General features: G+C 39.0%; 1 protein-coding gene across 5 annotated transcripts in view; it reads right to left on the reverse strand.

Annotated features, from left to right (window-relative positions):
- Positions 1 to 24,731, reverse strand: part of PCLO (piccolo presynaptic cytomatrix protein) — a 540,339-nt gene that overhangs the window by 205,614 nt on the left and 309,994 nt on the right. For all 5 annotated transcript variants that reach the window (XM_075345226.1, XM_075345222.1, XM_075345224.1 and 2 more), the window contains exons 5-7: positions 19,085 to 23,825; positions 16,716 to 18,715; positions 1,457 to 3,623 (exon numbers count right to left, since the gene is read on the reverse strand). In XM_075345226.1, the coding sequence (XP_075201341.1) occupies positions 1,457 to 3,623; positions 16,716 to 18,715; positions 19,085 to 23,825 (8,908 nt within the window). The remainder of the gene's footprint in view (positions 1 to 1,456; positions 3,624 to 16,715; positions 18,716 to 19,084; positions 23,826 to 24,731) is intronic.

Here is a 24,731-nt window from a genome sequence, read left to right on the forward strand (position 1 = left end):
GCTCCTGTCAATCAAGTAGCAGTACATATCTGTAACTTTACTTGCACATATTTCTGAAATAAAACCTTTAATCTTAGAACAAAAGCTATGCTTACATTTAGGATCCTAGTGTCAGTATAGCACTGGATATACTTTATATATGAAAATCCTGCTGGATGGTCCTCTTTAATGACTAAAACAGTTGTAGTTATTTAAAATAATAATAATAATATCTATTTTTATATTTTGTTCTATGTAATTGTTTTATTTATAGTTCTGGTACATGATTACAATATGTAGGCTAGCTAATTAATGAGAAATTGACTGATCTTTACTTCACATTGTTTTTTTTAATATTTGTAACACTTCAATTAAACTGATGTCTTATGTTTCTTTCTAATTACCACTTACCCAATTTTTACTATCCCTCAAATTGAATTGTCATTTTGAAGAGTTTGATCATGATAATATTTCCTTGCATACTTATAGTGTGCAATTCATGACAATATTTTATACATTTTAACTTTTTAAGAAAATACTATTGTATAAACCAAAATACTGTTGATTGAATTACCATGCAGTCATTTCATGCGGTCTATTTCTTTTCAATAATCATAAGCAATTAAAAAAAATGCATGCACATATTTATTAAATAGCACACATACATTTATTAAACAAAGGAAAAAAAAGCACAAAAATGAATGCACATATTTCACAAAACATTACAAAGAAAATTCTATCTTAAAATAAAGAAATAAATATTTCAGATTTCAAAGCACCGGCAATAGCCCGTACTTCTCCTTGCTGCTGCTGAGAGCTTGCTAAAGCATGTTGCAAAGCGGACTGTTGCAGATGCCGACAGCAGCAAGGAGTTTACAATTCCATAGTCAGTTGTCTTATAGTCCTTAAATAAGTTTAGCTCAAAATGCATAATGACTATGAATTCTAGTACAGATTTGTATGGAGTGAGATTAGTATAAGAATATTGATACCAAAAAAATACACTTTAAATTTAACAGCTTTTGCGTTTTTAACTTCTATTAAATTTTACAAAATTAACTTGATTAAATATTTTGTCAATTTTTGAAAAAAAAAAAAACTTAACTTTTTTTTTTTAAATACATAATCATTATTTTTTAAATATATCAGAATGCAGATTAGTATATAAGAGTAGGGAACAACTGAGGTGTCTTTTCTTTCTATGTTACACAAAATATTCTCAAACTTAAATTACACATACAATGGGAGTATGCAAATTTACAAATAAGAACAAAACCAACGAGAACAAAAGGAACATGAAAAGAAAACAAAAACATATGTTTAAATAAATCCAAGTAGAAAAGAATTACATAAAGAAAGAACACAAAGAATCCACATAAGAGAGAAAATGTTTTAAGTCACAGAATACATTAATAGCATGCATAGAAATGAAGGTTTGTGTTGTGGTAGTGGCAAAGAATTCTATTTCCCTGATTACCTTCACTATCAGACATTGCATGAAAGTCATCCATGATGAATGCAATGTCTCGATCATAACCACGAGTTCTGGATTCTTCCCTCATGTGCTGTTGTACCTCAGGCAAAGAGTGACTAGATCCAAACTGATCCCTGGTGTCTGCAGATATTGGTGGCAAAGGTCCAGCTGCAGCTCGTGCCATTCCCATTGGTTGGCCAACAGGACTTAATGGACTTTCTTCTTCAGAGTTCTGTGCTACTATTGGAATTCTTCCCCTACTTTGACTAATAGGAAGACTTGATGGTTTTGTTCTTCCAGAAGGTGCTGCATGGCTGAATGTTGTTTCCAATGCTTCTGACTCAGCTTTCTGTCTTAAAGATGAACTAGATAAGTCTCTTTTAATTGATAAATCTAGACCATAAACAGATGATGGTCTGGACGAAGGCCTTGACCGATTTCCACTTACGTAGGGTTTATCGACTTCATCCTGAATTGCAGTTCTTAGATTTGTATTAAGAGTTGAACCAAGGCTTTGAGCTAAAGCAGGACCCAAAAATTTCTGCTGATCTGTAATATTTTTTCGCAAGCCATATGTGATATCATCCTGCAGTAGTCTTACCTTTGAAGATATACTTGGAATTGAAGATGTACTAGAAGAAAGATATGTGGAATAGTCAGGTTCTAGATCTCTACTTTCCTGAATTGGAGAGAACTTTGAAATTTTTCGGTCTATTAAAGATTTTTTATGCTTAGGTTGCTTTTGATACAGTATAGCAGGTGGTAGCTGTTTAGCAGCCTGTTTTTCTAGTGTAAGTCTGCTAATGCTATATTTTTCACTCTTAGGAAAGTGTCTATACAGGCTATCCGAATGATAATAAGGTGAATAGCCAGACAGAGGATCTAAAGTCTCTGTACCTCTACGAAATTCTTGTTTTATTTGATGCTTGAGAAGTTTTAGCTCATAAGGATCTTCCATTGAGTCTTCATCTTTTCCATATGTATGTAACCTGGTAGAAGTTGAAATAGGTGATAAAAAGTCTGTTACTTCTGGAGTTCTTCGACATTCTACAGTTCGAAGTAGACGGTCAGTTTTGGAAAGCTCTTTTTCATGCAGTCCAAATGCAGAGCTCATGGAACCTGAACTTTTAGTAAGTTCCCCAATGTCATCAATTAGAACATAATTTCTAGAAGCATGATGTTCTAGATCAGCATAAAAAGAATCTGCAGATATGCTAGACATTGGACTGCTTGCTATGCTACTTTTTTCATCTAAGCCTAATCGTAAGTCCAAAGTACTATATTTACTGCCAAGATGAGAAACAGAATAGCTGCTATCAGTGGAAACTGGAGCAATTATAAGAGGTTGGTTTCTTAGAACATCATAATGTGATGTTATTTTAGAGTCTAAATCTAAAGCACTTTGCCTTGCCTTTTGCTGCAATAATAGTAACTGTGAAGTGTGTTGATAAGAAGATTGCTGACTTTGTGTTGACTGTGGTTGAGGGGTATAGGACATAGTTGGAACAGCTTGAAAAGTTGGTTGGGTTTGGAATGACGAAACTTGCTGATGATATAAAGGTTGTTGATAAATTGACTGTTGAGGAAACTGTGTTGGAGCTTGAGTAAGTAACGTAGGGGTTTGATATTGGTACTGTGTGTAAGGGCTTGTCTGAGGTGCAAATTGAGTTTCTGTCTGAGTCTGTGGTGGCAAATAAGGAGTGTACTCTGTTTGTGCAACAGTTTGTGGCCTGTCTAAGCCAAGGTGGTTTTCGATTCTAGTTGGCCTTGTATTACTGACTTCACTATCTGACATATAATCACGCTCTTCAGCAACACCTTGTAGATAAGCTCTTTCTCTCTTTTCTCTCTCTTTCAGTAAAGCTTCTTTTCTCCTGTTAATTCCCATTTCCAGATATCTCAGTTTTGCATCAATTTCTTTTTCCTCTTCATCTAACTCAGCTTGTTTTTTCCGCAGTTTAGAAGATTCTCTTTCAACAAGATCTAATTCTCTATCAATATCCTGAAGAATTTTGGCTCGAGCCATTGTTGTGTTCCTACAAATTCTTCGACGAGAAACAGATCCAACTGTGCTATATGTAGACTGTAAACCGCTAACAGCTTCTTCTGGTGGAGGGTTTGGAAGAGTTCTTTTAACCTTCTTTTGAGTACCGCTTTGCATAGTTTTAGTCTATGATGCAGAAATAAGTGAAAAAAGCAGAAATAAGTACACAACCTAACCCTTAATCATTGCATTCTGTATATATAAATGATAACTGACTTTATATCAAACCACAACATATTTGAAAAATACCGGTAAGTAACATTCGAAATAAGAAATCAATCTATTTATTAGAATCTTATGATGTATAGAGCTTTACAAGTATAAGGAGAATTAATCATAGGGGGAATCAGTTTTGCTTGGGCTATGTTGCTTTTATTTGCACCAAAATATTAAAATACACTGTGTGGGGGAAAACTAACACTGCACATCACCCTGAAAACAACATCCCCACTATTAAACATGCTAAGCTATGAAAGGGAAACTAGGCAGAGTTGGTGGGAAAATAAATGAGGCTAAATATAGTGCAATTCTGGAGGAAGACCTGTTAAAAACTGCAAAAGAAACTTGAGACTGGAGTGTAGGTTAACCTTCCAGTAGGACATTGATTTTAAAAATACTGTCAGGACTACAATTGCATTTATTTACATCAAAGCATATTTATTAGGGATGATCGAATACCTCAAATATTCGGCTTCGCGAATATTTGCCGAATAAGTCGCTGCTATTCGACTATTCGCGAATATTCGATGCGCAATGTAAGCCTATGGGAAACCCGAATAACAACTATTCGGAACAATTCGGACTTCCCATAAACTTACATTGCGGCGACCTATTCGTCGGATATTCGCGAAGCCGAATATTTGAGGTATTCGATCATCCCTAATATTTATGTGTTCCTATGGCCAAAGTCCATGCATAAATCCCAGTGACAATTTGTGGCAAGACTTGAACATTCTTGTTCATAGACGTTCTGTATCTAATCTCACTGTGCTAGAGTTATTTTGCAAGTAACAATGGGACAAAAATTTCAGCCTGTAGATGTGTAAATCTGGTAGAGACATACTCCAACATATTTGCAGCAGTAATTGCAGCGAAAGATGATTGTACACTGTATTGACTCAAGGGGGCTTAATACAAATGTATGTCACAGCTTTCAAATTTATATTTTTAAAAGATTTAGAAAACCATGTATCATTTCCGCTACATTGCACTAATACTTGCTACATAGTGTTGGTATAACAAATAAAATCTAAAAAAAAAATATCTTTAACATTGTGAGTGTAATGTGAAAAAATGTATAAAAGTTCACAGTGCATGAATACTTTTTCAAGGCACTCCACATACAGTCTGTAATTTGTTTGTATGCTGTAAAATATAGCAAGAAATAGATCAATAGTCTAGCATCCAATTGAGCAAGCCCCAAATATGTATACCTCAGTACAAAATGTATAGCTGTGTCCTCACAAACTCCCACTATTCATCATGAGATATAACAAAATGTAGGTTTTATTAACTGTTACACTATTTAATCACAGGTTCTGAAAATACCTTGAAAATTGCAAAGGTTAAAGACAGATTATGTATACAAATTATTTAAAGGGTAACTAAACTTTCATGTTTCTTTCCATATTTGTCAGGCACTTTAATTCCCTGCAAATGGTTAGGAATTTTGGTACTGAAAACCCCACTGATCACTCAATAGACCCCACGCAGTGGAAAATGATTCAAATTGGTAATATCGATATTGTACATGTGCTAATTCATGCATGAACAAAATACTCTGGCTATATCTTTTCTACTACGTTTTCTGTGTTTCCTTTGCCTCTGAGTAAGTTTACTTGTCATTAAGGATTTTGCCTCTATATAAGACAGCTTCTTTTCTCATCTACATACATAGGGGCTGCTGATAAGTATTTGGCTTTGTGATCTTTTTTTTTATTTCTATGGTAACGTATGTTACATCACATGAAAGCCTCTATGTGTTTAATATATGTATACAAAATGTTATGTTTGTTGCTTATGGCAACAGTGCTCTACACATGTAGGAAAGCAAAATGGCAGAGTCTAGTACAATATTCACAGCAACTGAGAGGAAAAGAATAATAAAATTCTTGTTTCTGCAAGGAAAGTCCAAGAAGGATATTCATGGTGATATGCCGCAGACATTGGGGGATCAATGCACTTCATATTCCACAGTTAAGAACTGGGTTGCCAAATTTAAAACGGGCCACTTCAGCACCAATGATGAGGCACATCATGGACGACCGAGAGTGGTTGTTGTTCCGGAGATTGTTGATGCTGTGTACAACCTCATACTGGAGAATCAACAAATTTTCCGCTAAAGCAATAGCAAACATCATGGGGATTTGCCGTGAACGTGGTTGTGTCATTATCCATGAACATTTGGACACGAGGAAGCTATCTGCAAAGTGGGTCTCCAAATATTTGACAACAGATCAGCGAACCATGCTAGTGAAAACTTCCAGGTCCATTTCAGCGTTTACAGACTGAGAAGAACTTCCTGGATCGACTGGTCACTATGGATGAGACCTGGATTTATTTGCATAACCCTGAAAACAAGGACCAGTCAAAAGAGTGGAGGAACAGTGGTTCTGCTCATCCAAAGAAGTTCAGGGTGCAAAAATCAGCCCCTCAGGTGATGGCATCTGTAGTCTGGGATAAGAAAGGTGTGCTGCTAGTGGACTACATTAAAAAGGGTTCCACCATCAATGCAAGGTATTACATTGAACTTTTGGATCAATTGCAGCAGCTCTGAAAGCCAAAAGGCACGGCAAGCTGTCCAAAGGAATTATGCTCCTGCAAGACAACGCCTCTGCTCACATTGCACTAGCGACCATGGAAAAACTGGCAGACCCGGGCTTCTATCTGGTTGACCACTCACCTTATTTTCCAGATCTAGCTCCCTCTGGCTATTATCTGTTTCCAAACCTAAAGAAACACCTCAAGGATACCAAATTTCACACCATTTCTGATCCTATGGCTGCTATGGATGCCTGGTTTGAGGCACAACCGAAACCCTTCTTTTTGCTAGGCTTACAGAACTTGGAATACTGATTTAAGAAGTGGATTGACATCAGTGGAAAGTATGTGGAATAAATGTAAAGTTTCATCATCCTATCTCGTTTCTTTCTGGGTAAAGCCAAAGACCTATCAGCAGCTCCTCGTACCTTTATCGGTGACATCATATTGCGCTCTTTTTGTGCTGGTTGTGTCTAGGAAATTCTAGGGTAAACACAGGTTTAGCTTTGATAGCGTGGGTGCGCCACACATGGTAATTAGAGTGCCAACCCCAGCAGCTTAGGCAGGGATAAAATAGACGTAGGGTGTACTAAAAAGTTCCCAGGTGTAATGTTATGATAACTTTGAGGACTAGTTATCCCTCTTTCTGATTTTTCTCACTTTTTACAGCATATCCTAGCTATTTTTTGTGTAAAGTGTTGTATATAGGGTATTTTTATAATATTTAATGATGACTGTATTTTTTAAACTTTTGGTTCTTTTCTCTCTAAGAATCCTGACAACGTGTACAGTGCACACTGTCAGAATTCGGACACAGAGCGTGAAAACTCTTATAAGTTAGGAAAGACCCTTTAAAGGATTATTCTCAACTTGTGCATTCAGTAGCACACTGTTGCACAGACTTTCACTACCTTGCTTTTGAAGGCAGCAGGCAATTGCCCTTCAGTGACATTTCTGGTCAGTATCTTTGTTCTGCTTCGATGACACACTCCAGGATGTCAGTGGTTGTTCTGAAGTATGGTATTTGCATACAGAGCTCACAGGGTCTTTGAACAAGCACTCAGCTCAGGAAAGTGAGAGCTTTGGGAAAGGGATAGGGGGTGAGCGGGTGGTTGGGGAATTGTGATTTTGCAGGATTAATTACAAGTCAGGAACTGAAAGTGGGTGGGGGGAGATGGGCAGCTAACTGCTGAATACTAGTTAGTGGGCTGGAGAAAGGTGGCTGGTATCTCAGGAGGTAATGCCTCTGCCTGGAATGTAACTACTGCCCATACTCAGCTAACTCTGATGGCTTACAGAACTTGGAATACTGATTTAAGAAGTGTGGTGACATAAGTTTCATCATCCTATTTAGTTTCTTTCTGGGTAAAGCCAAAGACTTATCAGCAGCTCCTGGTACCTTTATCAGTGATATAATATTGCAGCTCTTTTTGTGCTGGTTGTGTCTAGAAAATTCTAGGGTAAACAAGGGTTTAGCTTGCTTAGAGTGGGTGCGCCACATATGGTAATTAGAGTGCCAAGCCCAGCAGCTCCTTGGCAACAATCAGCATAATCTTTAAGATAAAATCTCTCATATCAGGAAGATAAAAGAAGATAGAAAAAGGTTAAACTAACTGCAAACTTATTTTTATGCTGTCCAACAAACTAAAACAATATAATAACATGAGAACGTAGATGTTGCTGAACTCAAGTGCTTAAAAAGGAGCATAAATCAATAAATTTCCGTTGTTCACATTTTGCTTACTTAGTTCAACCAAAATTTTATGTTCTATCTTTATATTAAATATTTGTTTCCATAATTGAAGGGTTATTCTCAACTTGCCTCTTGAGCAGCAATAGAGATACAAATGCATTTGAACAAGCACACATCTCACCAAAAGTGAGAGCCATCATTAGAACTGCTCTGAAAGCAGCTGATGCTTGGGGCTGGTAATTTTGCAAAATTTGTAACAGCAGCATGTTAAGAGCTGAGAGCTAAGGGGAGGAAAGTGAGCAGCTAACTTCTTTATAAAAAATCAAAGGGCTGGAGAGGTGGCTGAGATTTTAGAAGTTAACACCTCTCCTGTAATGTAGCTAATCTGCACACTCAATAAGGTACTAGTGGCAAAGCTTCATGGAAACAAACTGCATACTGTCTAAGATAAAAGCACTCATATACAGGAGAAATACAGCGGAGAGGATAAGCAACTCAGCTGCAAACTTGCTTGCTTTCATGCTAACTAACTAATGAACTTTATTAATATGCGAATAATCCATTACGTTTCTAAAATAGTGTTGATGCACAGCTATATTTACATCTTAATGCCACGCTGCTGCTGAATGAATAAACTGTTGATTATGAAAATATTGTTTTTTTATTTCTTAGGTCTACGCATTTCTGGGAATAAGTCTCCTTCTTCAGGACAAAGGAAGAAAAATCAACAATACATCAAATAAAATAAAAGAAATACATGAAATAAAAGAAGAATATTTTAATAATCAACAGTTTATTCATTCGGAAGCAGCGCTGCATTAACCCCTTTCCTCCTCTCTAGCACTGAAGCTTAATGTACATGGGGTTGCGGCAGCCACCACTATCTCAAGCCTTCCTGTGACTATCACAACCCCAGTAGGTGAGTGGAATATCATTCACACTGCACTTTAATTTCTGATAAGACCCTATTTTGCACTCTTTTGTCTTCAGCTTTTTGTTTACATCTTAGTAAGAGATTCCATTGCATGCAGAGGACAGATTTCTGAAATGATGGACACAATCACCGTAAATCCTATATCTTACGGTAAAAATTACAAAATCTGAATAAGAGTTTCTTAAAGATAGTTCACAAAGCCTTAAAATAAATAGGGTGAAAATGAACAAGAAAACTCAGAAAACAAGAAAACTAAGCCAATTTGACAAAAGATTAATGTAGCTGCATCTTTAAGAATTTGCATGCATTCTGGCACATACATCAAGTAATTATATTTCTGAGTTAAAGGGTGGAGGTATGCAAATTATTTTCTTAAATAGTTTATGGAAATTACATTTAAAGAGTACTTATCACATACCTATCATTACTGAAAGAATACAAAATACGACAGCAGATACAATTAGAATATATTTCTCAAATATACAGTATGTCATTAGTAAATCAGATGATTTTACTAGTGTTTCAAGAACACAAGTTTTACTTTCATTCTGACACAGTTAGGGGTACTTTGCACGTTGCGACATCGCTACTGCGATATCGTCGGGGTCAAATCGAAAGTGACGCACATCCTACGCCGGTAACAACATCGCAACGTGTAAAGCCTAGATGCACCGATAAACAATCGCAAAAGCGTCGAAAATCGGTGATCTGTGTAGCGTCGGTCATTTTCATAATGTCACACCAATAGGAGATACGATGTTGTTCCTCATTCCTGCGGGACCACACATCGCTGTGTGTGAAGCCGCAGGAGCGAGGAACATCTCCTTACCTGCCTCCACCAGCTATGCGGAAGGAAGGAGGTGGGCGGGATGTTTACATCCCGCTCATCTCCGCCCCTCCGCTTCTATTGACCGCCTGCCGTGTGACGTTGCTGTGACGCCGCACGACCCGCTCCCTTAGGAAGGAGGCGGGTCGCCGGCCAGAGCGACGTCGCAGAGCAGGTAAGTGCGTGTGAAGCTGCCGTAGCGATAATGTTCGCTACGGCAGTTATCCCAAAATATCGCATGTGCGACGGGGCGAGTACTATCGCGCTCGGCATCGCTAGCTGATGCTTGCAATGTCGCAGCGTGCAAAGTACCCCATAGAGCAAAATATTGAGATATTCAAAATATTGAGATATTAACAAAGTATTTGACACTTAATTGGTTAAGTCTTTTTTAAGTCCAATTGGGGGTTAACAGATAGATTTCACTGGAAATGTGTATTTCCTATCCCTATATGAACTTGAAAGAAAAGATAATGAAGGAGCTTTTAAAGGCTGATTATAAAATATAACAACTTTATTAAATACAAAGAATTATAAAATATTCAGTTTTTACAATTACAATATAATGGTGCTGGATATTATAATGGGTGAAAACCCACATGTTAATGGGGGGCCCAAGCAAACATCACAAGAGCAATGGGAAGTCCAAAACCTGAAGAAGCTATAACTTCTATTGTTCCGCGAAACGCGCGTTGGAGGGTCTTTCTTGTTGATGTGGGACGCCTGGGCGACCACCTGATGTGTACACTCATGTGTAAGTCTTAGGGTTGTTTATTTTTTGGCTGACCTATTTATTGCCTGTTAGATATACTCATGCGGGCGTCACACAGGTCGATAAATCGTGCGATCGCACCCTCCCCCATCAATTGTGCATCACGGGCAATTAGTTGCCCATGACGCACAAAGTCGTTTATCCTCCGTCACACGTACTTACCTCCCGGGTGACGTCGCTGTGGGCGGCGAACATCCTCTTCCTGAAGGGGGAGGGACGTTCGGCGTCACAGCGACGTTACACGGCAGCCGGCCAATAGAAGTGGAGGGTCGGAGATGAGCAGGACGTAAACATCCCACCCACCTCCTTCCTTCCGCATTGCCGGCAGGACGCAGGTAAGCTGTGTTCGTCGCTCCCGGGGTGTCACACGGAGCAATGTGTGCTGCCACGGGAATGACGAACAACCGCCGCGCAGAAGGAGGAACAAGATTATGAAAATGAACGACGTGTCAATGAGCAACGATAAGGTGAGTATTTTTGCTCGTTCACAGTCGTTCGGAGGTGTCACACGGTACGATATCTCTGACAATGCCGGATGTGCGTCAATAACGACGTGACCCCGATGGCATATCGCCGGATATATCATACCGTGTGACGCCCGCATCAGTCTGACACTGGTCAGCTGTATTGAATTGGATGCTTTAAACTGAAATTCCCTTTGGAATTCATAGTGACTAGAGGCTTCTTTTTTGTCAGCCATATGTTTATACATTTTGACAGAGCCCTTTGGTTTTGGACTTCCCATTTCTCTTGTGATGTTTGCTTGGGCCCCCCATTAACATGTGGGTTTTCACCCATTATAATATCCAGCACCATTATATTGTAATTGTAAAATCTGAATATTTTATAATTCTTTGTATTTAACCCCTTCAGCCACGGGGCACTTTCCATTTTTGCGTTTTTTGTTTTTTGCTCCCCTTCTTCCGAGAGCCGTAACTTTTTTATTTGTCCGTTAATCTTGCCATATGAGGGCTTGTTTTTTGCGGGACAAGTTGTACTTTTAAATGAAACCATAAGTTTTACCATATAGTGTACTGCAAAACAGCAAAAAAATTCCAAATGCAGAAAAATTGCAAAAAAAAGTGTGATGGCACAATAGTTTTTGGGATGTTTTATTCACGGTGTTCACTATATGGTAAAACCGATGCATGGGTATGATGCCTGAGGTCGGTGCGAGTTTCTAGACACCAAACATGTATAGTTTACTTGTATCTAAGGGGTTAAAAAAAATTCACAAGTTTGTCCAATAAAAGTGGCGCACGTTTTGCGCCATTTTCTGAAACACGTAGCGTTCTTGTTTTTTGGGATCTATGCCTCAGTGACTGCTTAATTTTTGCGTTTCGAGCTGACGTTTCTAATGGTACCATTTTTGCGCAGATGCTACGTTTTGATCGCCTGTTATTGCATTTTGCGTAAAACTTGAGGCGACCAAAAAACGTAATTTTGGCGTTTGGAATTTTTTTGCCACTACGCCGTTTACCAATCAGATTAATTGATTTTATATTTTGATAGATCGGGCATTTCTGAATGCGGCGATACCAAATATGTGTATATTTATATATTTTTTAACCCTTTAATTTTCAATGGGGGGAAAGGGGGGTGATTTGAACTTTTAGGTTTTTTGGGTTTTTTTTATTTTGTAAAACTTTCTTTTTTACTTTTTTTTTATTTTACTAGTCCCCCTAGGGGGCTATAGCAATCAGCAATCCGATCGCTATTATCTATCTGCTGATCACAGCTATACAGCTGTAAACAGCAGATACAGTCACTTTCTTTTTCCCTCTGCTCTCGGCCGAGGGAAAATGAAAGTGAAACATCATAGCTGCAGGCGTCATCACATGACCCTGTGCTACGACGGCAACCACCGATAGTCGCGTGATCATGCACGTGACTTCCGGTGGGGGCGTCGGTAAGTAAAAAACATGGCCACGCGCATTTAGATCTTGCTGCCAGACTTCGGCAGCAAGATTTAAGAGGTTAATGGCTGCGGGTGGAAGCGATTCCACCCGCGGCTAGCAGGCACACATGTCAGCTGTTGAAAACAGCTGATATGTGTGCCGACCGCCGTCGCCTGCCCGCGGGAGGGGGCGGGGCTTAACGGGACACGCTTCATGACGGATATATTCATCCATGGTCGTGAAGGGGTTAATAAAGTTGTTATATTTTATAATCAGCCTTTAAAAGCTCCTTCATTATCTTTTATTTCAAGTTCATTATGGAGTGGCATATGATGTAGTACGAGATGTGCACTAGACAATTATTAATATGTCCTATCCCTATATGATGCTGACCAATCCTAAGCAGACAGCAAGACTAAAAGAAAATAAGAATCCACACCCACAATTGTTTGGAGAAGGTTTTGCAGTGTGTGATATGTATCATCTCAGACAGCCCTGATCTCCTGGTGTAACCTCCTGCATGAGTTAGTGAGAGGGAGGGCAGTACAGCTAAGTACCGTGTTTTTCCAAAAATAAGACACTGTCTTATATTTTTTTGCCCCCCCAAAAAAGCACTAGGGCTTATTTTTGGAGGAGGTCTTATTCTTGGAGAAACACGGTTGGGGGTAAGTTTACCCCCGAAAAAAGCAGACCCCCCCACTTCCCAGGAAACCCATACTCACCAGACCAGGACGTCTGCACGGTTCCCAGGTCCTCCTGTGATCTCCGGTCGGTGCTGCACGCCGTCCTACCCTGCTGCTAGCTGACACACACAGAAGATCCCAGACACAAACAGCAGATCACACACACAGCAGATCTCACACACACAGCAGATCACAGATATACACAGCAGATCACACACAGCAGATCGCAGGCACACACAGCCGATCACAGATACACACAGCCGATTACAGATACCCACAGCCGATCACAGGTACGCACACACAGCAGATCGCAGATATACACAGCAGATTACACACAGCAGATCGCAGGCACACACAGCCATCACAGATACACACATCCGATCTCAGGCACACACAGCCGATCACAGACACACACATCCGATAACAGGCACACACAGCCGATCACAGATACACACATCCAATCACAGGCACACACAGCCGATCACAGATACACACATCCGAACGCAGACACACACAGCCGATCGCAGAAAAACACAGCCGATCGCAGACACACACACAGCCGATTGCAGACACACACAGCAGATCACACACAAACACACACACACACACACACACACATCACATCACATCACATCCAGCACTTACGGCAGCAGGGAATGAGAGCAAGTCACGTGTCCGGCCGCAGGTCCTGTTCGTCGCGCTGCACCGCACTGCCTCTCAGGATTCTCCCGGCGAGAAGAGATCGGTGTCACTGGATGAGGTGAGTGTGTATGCGATCCGATGTGTGTGCGATCCGATGTTTGTGTGTGTGTGATTTGATGTTTGCATGTGATCTGATGTTTGTGTGTGCGATCTGATTATGTGTGCGATCTGACTGTGTGTGCGATCCGATGTTTGTGTGTGAGATCTGGTGTATGTGTGTGATCTGATTATGTGTGTGTGTGTGTGTGTGTGTGAGAGCTGATGTGTGTGGGTGTGTGATCATTGCAGGTCCTGCTGCTCGGCGTCTGGTGAGTGTAATTGCCGGGTGCCGCTGTGTATAATGAAGTGTCCTGCAGTATCTGTAACTTTTTTAGCTGCACGAACACTTCATTATTGATTTGTGGCTAGGGCTTATTTTCGGGGGAAGGCTTATATTTAAGCCTTTCTCCGAAAATGCTGAAAATCCCTGCTAGGGCTTATTTTTGGGGGAGGTCTTATTTTTGGAAAAACACGGTACTAGCTGTATCACATTATAAACATCCCAAACATTTTTATGAGCTGTCTTCCTCTACTAACATGGTAACCTTTGGTGTGTTGGTATTACCCCTACATTGCAGAGATGAATCAGAAATCACATTCATGTCTTCTGTGCTAAGGAAAAAGGTAATCACTCTGCAATGAGATCAGGACTGTGATTACATCTCACACTAGAGTAACCTGCTTGTTCTAGACTTCTCCTGTGTGAAATATGCCAGTCTGTTCTGATCTCACTGCAGAGCCATTACAATTTAAGCACTGCAGACATAAGTGTCATACGGACATTTGACCTTTCAGCTTTGCACAAGCATTGAGAGAGAGGGGCGATACAGCAGAGATAACCATATCAAACAAGTACACAACCCAAATGAAAACTATTTGATAACACCCCCTTGAACTTATCCTCTTCACGACACATGACATACTGGGTACATGGATTGTGTGAGGTTAATTCCCACCGCCTGCCGTGGGCAGTCCGGGGTGATCTGTGCACATATCAGCTGATCACAACAGCTGACATGTGTGCCTGCCAGGCACAAGTGGAATCGCGTTCCACCCGCGCCTATTAACCCCTTACATCTCGCTGTCAAAATGTGACAGCGAGATGTATCAGCGCACCGCCATAAGTATAACTTACCCAGCCCTATTGGAAGTCAAGTGACGTGATCACAAGACTTCCGGTAGTTGCCATGCTAGCACAGGGTCATGTGATAACTCCTGTAGCTATCATAAGTCACTTTCTCACTGCCGGCATACTGCCGTGTGTGAGATAAAAGCAGCTTTTCTCCAGATCTCAGCTGTGTAGCTGTGATCTGGAGAAATGGAAGAGTGATCAGACTGCTGATTGTTACAGTTCCCTAAGGGGTCTAGTAAAATAAAAGAAAAAGTTAAAAAAAGTTTTAAAAAAATTAAAAAAATCCCTTGAAGTTCAAATCACCCCCCATTCGACTCATTGAAAATTCTAGGGTTAAAAAAATAAAAAAATATACACATATTTGTAATCGCTGCATTCAGAATATAAAATCAATCAATCTGATCGGTAAGCAGCGTAGCGGAAAATTTTTTCCAAATGACAAAATTACGTTTTTTGGTCGCCACAAATTTTGCGCAAAATGCAATAACAGGTGACCAAAAGGTAGCATCTGCGTAAAAATAGTAACATTAAAATCGTCAGCTCAAGACGCAAAATATAAGCCACCACTGAACCATAGATCCCGAAAAATGAGAACGCTACGGGCTTTGGGAAATGGCACAAAAAGTGCGCCCCTTTTTTTGGACACACTTGTGAATTTTTTTAATTTCTTAGATAAAAGTAAACCTATATATATTTGGTGTCTACAAACCCATACCGACCTTAGACATAACACCAACACATCAGTTTTAATCATATAGTGAACATGGTGAATAAAATATCCCAAAAACTATTGTATAATCACACTTTTTTTTGCAGTTTTTCCACACTTGAATTTTTTTGCTGCTATTCAGTACACTATATGGGAAAACTTATGACTTCATTTAAAAGTAGAACTCGTCCCGCAAAAAAGAAGCCCTCATATGGCAAGATTGACGGAAAAATAAAAAAGGTACGGCTCTCGGAAGAAGAGGAAAAAACCCAAAAAGGAAAAATGCCCGGGGGTGAAGGCGTTAATGAAAATTAACTCATTAGAGGCCAAATACTTTGATTGCTAATATCTTCACAATGGAGATGCTTTTTTTTTGTATATGTAGTTTTCTCCCGCATTATCTTTTCGTGGCAGGGTATTACCATTATTATTACTGTTCTTGTACCTTGATGTCACTAATGGGTGCCGGATCTTGTCTGTTGTCATGTTTTAACTGTTTTTAGATTGTATACTGTGTACTGTGAATAAAGGTTTCTCTATTTTTGTCATTGCGGGTTGTGCTTCTATATGCAATGTTCTTTTTCTTTTAACTCTACCCCTTGTGCTCACATTGCATCACAGCACCCCCTTTACCATTATATGCCATTGTGGTGCACTCTTCTCCTTCTTCTATCATTCTCAACTTTTACAATAAGTATCTAGTTAAATATGAAAATTTTGTGGAGAGGTTCTCTATAAGGGTTGATTATAAAGTAGCTGTCAGAAGCTACAATGAGGTGACATGAAAATACTTGGATATGGTCTATAAAGTCTACTTAATAAGTTATATTTTTTGTTTATAACATTTTCATGCACTTCCTATACTGTATATAGAATGTATTCTTTTCTATGAAATGCAGACTGTATGGGAGGATGTTAATTATGCAATACAAGATGATGTCTGGAACTGTGTTATGCACAAAATAATGTAACAATTTCGTGGGATTCCGGTATATGGTCATTATATGAGCAACATGATAGATTAATCAAATGCATATAAACAAGCTTAGAAAATAAGAATAAGTTCTTACTGAATATCCATCTGAGTACTGGAACTGTGTTCTAGCAATGTCTTCTGCCGTTGGACTTAAGGGTTTAGGATCTGACATTGAGCGTTGCATAACCTTTGGAGATTTTGGACTTGGAGGAGGAATCTGTACAATATCAGCATGAGGCTTGTGAGTGCCAATATCATCTACCATTGTCTTATCATAGGGAACAAAAGCAGATTCTAGAGCTTTGCTAGGGGAAACTGGTGAAATTGGAGAATAAAGAACTTTAGGAGACTTAGGAGGAGAAGGTGCAACCTGTAGTGATGATTCAGCCCGTAGATGAGAAGAATAACCTATTTCTAAAGGTGTTGGACGTCGTTTATCCTTTTGTGATAGATCATTTAGATATGGTGGACTTTGTAGATCAGAATCAGTTTCTGTTTGACATCCCAAGCTTTCTCCTTTGTAACTTTTTTCTGGAGCAGAAATATGTTTAATTATTTCAACTTTGGAATCAACTTTTGCTCGTATTGAAGGTGTCCTAATTGTTCCTAATGGTTCAGTTTGTACTGAAATTTCTGCAACAGTTTGCACAGCCATATTGGATACTTTAGAAAATGGTCTAGATTTTTCAGCATCATTGCTTACTTCACTGTATTTTCCTGCACGTGACCTTCTTCTTGATCTTGTGGGAATATCCCACTCATCTTGATCTTCATCATCAGTCTGAACACTTGTATCAACACCTTTTTTAGATCGTCTTCTTCTGCCAGTAAACCTATTATCATTTCCATCCTCATCATCAGTTTGGACTCCACTATCAACAATTAGTTTGTATGATCTTGGATCATCTTGCATACTTCCATCTAGTTCATCATACATACCACATAATCGAGGCATGGAGCTTCTTTTTTTAAGCTGCCTTTCATCGTTAATATCCATGTCTTTTAGAGACAATTCTGAAACTGAATTTAGTATCCCTGGTCTTGAAATATATTGTGGAACACCATCTGACTGTACAGCATACCATGCTTCACTTGGTGCCATGTCAACACCTGCAACCGCTGATGATGTAGTTGCTATTTGATCACCAGTCCAGAACTGTCCTTCCTCTGATGCAGAATATTGACCTTCAATAATCACTTGTTCAGAAGATGTTTGAGGTGGCACATTTTCAGAGTCATAACCATACTGGTACATTTGTCGTATTTTTTGTTCCTCTAACTGCTGATGAAGTTGTTGCTGTAATTGCTGAATTTGCTCAAGATGTAGCTGTTGTTGAGCTAGTGTTTCCTGCCTCATCATGAACTGAGCTTGTCTCTCTTCCTCCTGTTGATACAGCAGATGTTGTTTCATTGATTGTAATTCTTCAAGCTTTTTCTGAACCATAAAAGTTTCTTGCTCTCTGAATCTTTGAATTTCTTGACGTTCCCATTCAAGCTCTTCGGCCAATCTCTGCTGTTTGAGTTTTTCCAGCTCTAGGAGTTCACGCTGCAAATGTAGGTGCTGTTGCTTACCATCATCAGCTGGTATTATAAAAGATGACTCATCTTCAGTCATTTCAGAGAAAGTGTCTGATTCTGATGTCAAAATGGAAACAAGGTCACCTTGTGTACTTGCTACAACATCCACAGGAAAAGTTTGCAAACTAGTGTCAATCACAGACATTACATCAGTTTCATCTTCCACTGACGATGTTAACATGCTATATGTTCTTGGTAGTGGTTGAGCCTGGTTTAAACTTGACAATGAAGTAACTGTGTCGGTGGTAATGAAAGTCGATAAATCTTTTCCAGTTGTACTAAATATAGAACCAGGTTGTGTAGTGATGGCAAACGTTGAAGGAATTGGACTGGTAACTGATGAATAAACAACTCCATTAGATGACCGTAAAACACTTCCCATACCGTATGGTGGAACTATAGAAGCAGTCATACGGGCTTGTGAATATTGGGGGGCACTTATTCCAAGGCCTGAAATGACTTGTCGTGTTTCTGGGTAAGAACCTGTAGTCTTGGTTTGGTAATCCAAAGCCTCACCTGAAATTATAGGGGTACAGTTATAGTCCATTTCCTAAAAACAATGATGTTTAGTGGTTTTGTGACCCATCCAATCTTGATGAAATACATGGATAAAATTGCATGCAAATCTCTAGTTTAATGATTATTTGGACAAGAAGCAAAATTAAATTTGGAACATGCAGGCACATGCATGAACTTGTGAGCAAAACATACAAATAATAATAAAAAAAGGAAAAGAAAATACACCAGTACTCCAAAGTATTTTGCCACAATGTGCCCCAAAAAATAAAAATAAATTAAAAGAAATTAAAAAATGTTACCCAGAAATGAGATGGGGAACAACATAATCACATTTTAAAGAAAGATTTGCTGGCACATCATACTGACCTGTAGTCATTTTCCCAGATGTCAGGTCTACAGCAATGCCATCAGCTATTCCAACTGGGTAATCAAAAGTATTTTTGCTTTTGTACAAAAAGAGTCCTGCTTCAGCTAAATTTGTATCAGACATAGAAGGTTTCATACCCCCAATACCTCTAAAACCTGAAATTCCTGACCGGTCATATTGATAATGGTCATCTCTATATCCAAAACGATCTTCAGGTAAAGTAGTGGATGGCTGTTGTGAAATGCAACTTCTTCCAAATGGCAATTTGTATACCACATCACAACACACAGCTCTTCTACCTGCAGTTAAGTCCACAGGTTTATCATCTTCTATTATTTCAGTTACAACTGCGGAAGCTGCATCATCCACGGTCACCATTGTTCTAAGAAATTTTGTTGTGCTAAGATCCACCACTCCACTGTCTACTGATTCTTGAGAGGTAGAAATATCAGTAGATCCATTAGTTACACTTCCAGATGTAACTTGGAAAGGTTTTGTTGTTGATCCAGCAATCAAGTGTGCTGGGACACCCAGAGATAAGTTGATTGGCACTTCTACATCCACCGGATATGTTACATGTTCCTCTTCATATTGTTTCGAAGTTGTCAGTTTTAATGGTTCCGTCATTGAATTTCCTAAGTCAACCAGACTCTCCAAACTTGATGCATAACTTACAGTTGTTGAGCTTGTCATTACTGTAATGGATTCACTGACTAGTAGCATAGAAGAAACTACTGGAGCTGGAGTACTAAGATTAACTATAGCAGGTTGAACAGCACTTATCGGTCGATTCATAGAACTAAATGCAGAAGACTGTCGCTTTACTTCAGTTGTGGAAGAGAGATCCATGCAACTATCAACTTCAAAATCGTTAACCTTATAGTCTATCTTGTTCAAGGTGCGAAGGTCTATTATATCATTAGACTCAGTAGACTTTCCAACTAGCTTTAATTGAGATTGAGCTGTTACTGTTCTTCCAGTTGGAAAAACATCTGGAATGCAAGTGAATTCAGAGACTGTGCTTTGAGGCAAAGAAACAGTAGCCTTGGTATCTTCCACTGTTATTTGTGATAATCTGTTCAGAATATCTGATGGTTGGCTTACTGACACTTTTTTACTTATACTAAGAGGTGTAGTAGAAAACACTGTTTGTGTTATTTGTGGAACCTGATCATGGACAGTCGTCTCTAAAGGCCAACATGTTGTAGTGTAAATTGGATCATTTTCAGTTGGTGTACCAGGCTCTGATGGCAAAGTTATGACAACATAAGTTTCTTGAGATAGTTTGGATAATCTTGGTGATGATTTATTTGAATGTGGAGAAAGAGGTGATGTTGGGGAAGGTAATTGATATTCTGTAGATGAAACCAAGTTTAAAGTCATACTAGACGGTATAGAATGTGCTTGAGTTTTGTGTTGTGCTTCTGTTCTCTTTTGCATAGCTACTGGGGAATCATAAGTCACAGGTTTTGGTACTTTTTGAGGTTTTGAGCTTTCAATTGTTTTATGACTAAATATCAATCCAGCTGGAATGGAAGATGGCTTTGGAGGGACAGGTGGAGGAGGAGCATGAGGTCTGGTTATAGGAGTTGAACTGGTTTTTAATGGTGACCCTTGTTGAACTCCTTCATTGTTGTATCCTACTGCGGAAGGCTTTGCTTTTGCTGTTGGAATTTTAGGTGCTGGTCTCTTTTTTGAGCTTAATGCTGGTTTTGGGGTTGCTGCTGGAGGTAATGGTGGTGGTGGTGGAGGAGGTGGTCGTGGAGGAACAGAAATTTGGGTTGATACAGGATCAGTAGAATCAGAAGAACGTTTAATGAATGGCATTACCTTTGAGGTAACTGATGGAGCTGATGATATGACTGATTCCAAATTTGGGGTAGCAGTTGTTGCATGGGTATTTGCTGTAGAAGTTACAGTGTGCTTTGTTGACACTATGCATACAGTGGTCATTGGTTGCACATGATTAATAAGAAACGCAGTAACAGCATTTGATGCATCCTTTGGATGTTCTTTGGTTTTATCTTCTAACGGTACATTGCCAGTACTTTCTGTCACCATAGAAGACACAGCAGAAGAAATTTGTTCAGATTGAGCACTTGTAGCTTGTGCAATATCCGGTAGTGAAATTATTACATGATTTGTAGTATATATATCATTAGCTGAACTGGGTGTTGAAGTCTGACTATGCTGTGTGTCAGTTTGTGATATAAAATAGCTAGATACTAAAGCACCGTCAGCATTACAAGATGCATTTGTACTAAACTTGCCATCTGTGGAAACTTCAGTGTTTTTGGAAACAGAATAATCGGAGGCTTTTTCCACATTATAATCAACAACCACATCATCTTCAGGTTCTTCTGCAGTGAAGTGTTGTGTTATTTTAACATCAGGAATGGACATTGAATTAAGAGAGGAAGATTCCACTGAAGCAGTTAGTATCATATCTTCAGTTTTATATATATCTACATTCATAGAAGATGTAGGCTCAGGTTTCATGTTGAACTCATTCTTATGTTGAGTAGGACTGGATCCTGGTGTTAGCTGCATGTCCTGACTCGCAATAATTTCATAAAAACCAGAAGCATCTTCATGACATTGCCTGTCATCTGTGTTTTCTAAAATAATTATTTCATGGCTTTCAGGGACAATGTAAGAACTTGAAACAATGTCTTCGTGAGGCAGCATAGAATGAAATGTTTCTGTTTTGAAGCAATGGCTGTCTACACTAGCAATAGTTTGAGCTGTATTGGTGTTAATGTCACCTGCTGAATTGTTTTTTACATCTTGTAATCGTTGCTCAAATATATGATGCTGGCTACCTATTATGTTAACATCCAAACTTTCATCATAATTCTCTTCAACTAAGGATTCATAGATATAATCTTCAATTAACATTCCTCCATATAAAGGCTCTTTCTCAAAAACGTCTTCTTTTTCCTTGTCACTGTGATATAATTTTGCTTTACATAAAATATCTTCATAAGCTTCTTCTGCACTCTTTAGAGTTTGTTGTCCATTTGTGTTCTCTGTTAAAACAACATTAGAAGTCACTTCGGTAGGAGAATATAATGATACTGATGTGGGTAACTTATAAACCTTTTGAACTTCTAATATTTTTTCAGGACTTATTTCAAAGCCTTCTGGTTCTGACTCAATACTAGGTGAATACTCAGAACATGAAGATCTATGAAGTTCTTCCATTTCAGCTGCTTGACGCAGTTCCTCTGTTGGAGAAGCATCTTCAATAGGAGATAGATTGCTTGGAGGAGTCTTTGGTCTTTCTCTCCTTCTCTGTGCTCTAAGTTCGTCTTTGTCTTTTTTTGATTTTTTACTAGAACTTTTCCTTTGTTGCTGTTGCTGCTCCAATTCTCTTTGCTTTTCCTGCTCTTTCAAAAGTTCTTCCTCTTCTCTCAACTCTTCTTCTTCAGAAGAGTCTTCAATAGTGGGTAGAACTGGCCCGTGAGATCGATGCCTTGCTTTCCTTTGCTGTTTGGTTTCTCCTGACATCTTTTTGTGACTTGGGCTACTGTCACTATCTTCATCTAGAGATGAAACAGAAGTTGGTGAAGTACCTGGAGTAAAACTAGAAGCATGAAGACTTGAAGATCTTTCTTCACGTGATCTGTCTTCGGGAGAATCTGTTAAGCTTTCCATCTCCAACTCTGGTTCCTCATCATAATATAATTTGGTAGGAGGTTTGCTAGTCTCCTCAGTGTAAGTATTAGACATTGTGCTATTAAGTTCAATAGTTTTAAATCTTCTGAGACCTCCACCAGCACTTAATGAAAGCTCTTCATTTTCTTGACTTTTAGTTTCTCTAAATTTTGGTTCTGGGCTTTCAACAAATGTTTCCTCATCTTCATCTTCTTCATCATCATCATGCCATGAGTGACGTCGAATTCCATCATCATCGTAGCTTGCACTGCTTTTTTTAGTTAATCTTTTGCACTTTGTTTGTATTGGTTTTGTTTTTGTTTCCCTTTTTTGGCTTTCATTAGCACTTATTTCCTTTAATTTTGTTCTAATAAATTCTTCATCTTCAGAGCCAGATGCATCCTCATCCGCACTCATTTCAATAATCTGTTTACGAATAAAATCTTCATCATCTCCTGATCCCTGACTATCTTCATGTTTAAAATCATCACTGCTTGATGACCCATTGCTAGTTCTTCTTTTCCGTTGTGGAACTGGTGAATTTTCACTTTCACTACTGTCATCTATTGAATCTTGTCTTTTCCGTACAGTTATATCTTTCATTTTGCTTATGCCCTCCTTTTGAAGTTTTCTCGATTGCAACCCCTTTTTTCCATTTTCGAGTGTCTCGTCTTCCTCTTCTTGAATATCTTCAAGTTCTTCCTCTGAACTGTAGGATTCTGGTGTGATTGGCAGTATCTTAGTTCTACTTCTCTCGTGAGTCTGTCCAGCATATTTCCCATACAAATCATTACCTTTTCTTAACATTTCATCAGCAAGAACACTTGTCTGGGCTTCTAAAATTGATAAAACTGTGCTTTCTAATTTTGCTAAATCTGAAGGACTAGAAGGACTGTATTCATGTGAGAGAGAGTCTTTTTTTGTTGGTTCCTTAAACAAATCTTTTTCATCACTTGGAATTAGACTCGGAATTTCTCCAAGAGAACCAGATATACCATCTGAGGAATAGCCTGTATCACTTAGTCCTTGTGGGCTTTTTTGCTGCTGAGAATTTGAAGTATCAGATTTGTCATCTTCCTTCTCCTACAAAACAGAAAAAAAAATATTTTTTTAAACTAAGAGTAAAAAAATCAAACATTTGTAGAAGACAAAGAACATATTACTTATTTTTTCTTAGAAAAAATAGATAATTAAAAGCACAAAAACACTAGATGGCATTTTATTCTCAAATTCCCATTTGGGTTACATATGTTTTTTTTTTATTAATCTCCATTCTATTTCAGGGGAAGTAGGATAAATAAAAAAAATTAAAACTTTATAGGGTTTTTTAATTTTTTTCTTTAAAACATTTAGCATGGGGGACAGCTGATTTTAATATATTGGTGAGATCTATTATGGTGGTTCCCAATTTAGAGCCTTTTTGTGTTTTACCAGAATTACACGATAAAATCACTTGCAAAATTATCAGTTTTTTTAATACTACTCTAAGGCCCCCGTCACATGTCCGTGAAAATCACGCACGTGTTTCACGGACGTGTCAAAGGTGCGTTTTTCCCTCCGTGTGCCGTGTTTATGGCACTACATGTGTTCTCCGTGTGTTATCCGTGATAACACACAGGGAACGAGAGCTTTCAACTCACCTGACCCTGGCGTCGCTGTCCGTGGTGCTGATCTTTGGTCTCCAGCCCTGCCGACTCCCCGCTGCTTCCGCCGCAGTGAAGTGAATATTACATGAGCATAATGTGCGGCGGTCTGCAGCAAGTGACAGCAGCGGCATAGACTGCAGGGCTGGAGAAGGTGAGTAAAGGTTTGTTATTTTTTTCTCTGACGCGTGAGTTTTCTCCGGCGCGTGTCACACGGGACTGCATCCACACTACATCTGTGTGGTATAGGTGTGGGCCGTGTGACACCAGTGCTGCCGGAGAAAAAAGGACATGCATACGGACACACGTATGCTCCACACGGAGGCACGGGCCAATGGCTGAACAC

This window comes from Anomaloglossus baeobatrachus, chromosome 4, assembly GCF_048569485.1.
Source record: "Anomaloglossus baeobatrachus isolate aAnoBae1 chromosome 4, aAnoBae1.hap1, whole genome shotgun sequence".
Taxonomy (NCBI): domain Eukaryota; kingdom Metazoa; phylum Chordata; class Amphibia; order Anura; family Aromobatidae; genus Anomaloglossus; species Anomaloglossus baeobatrachus.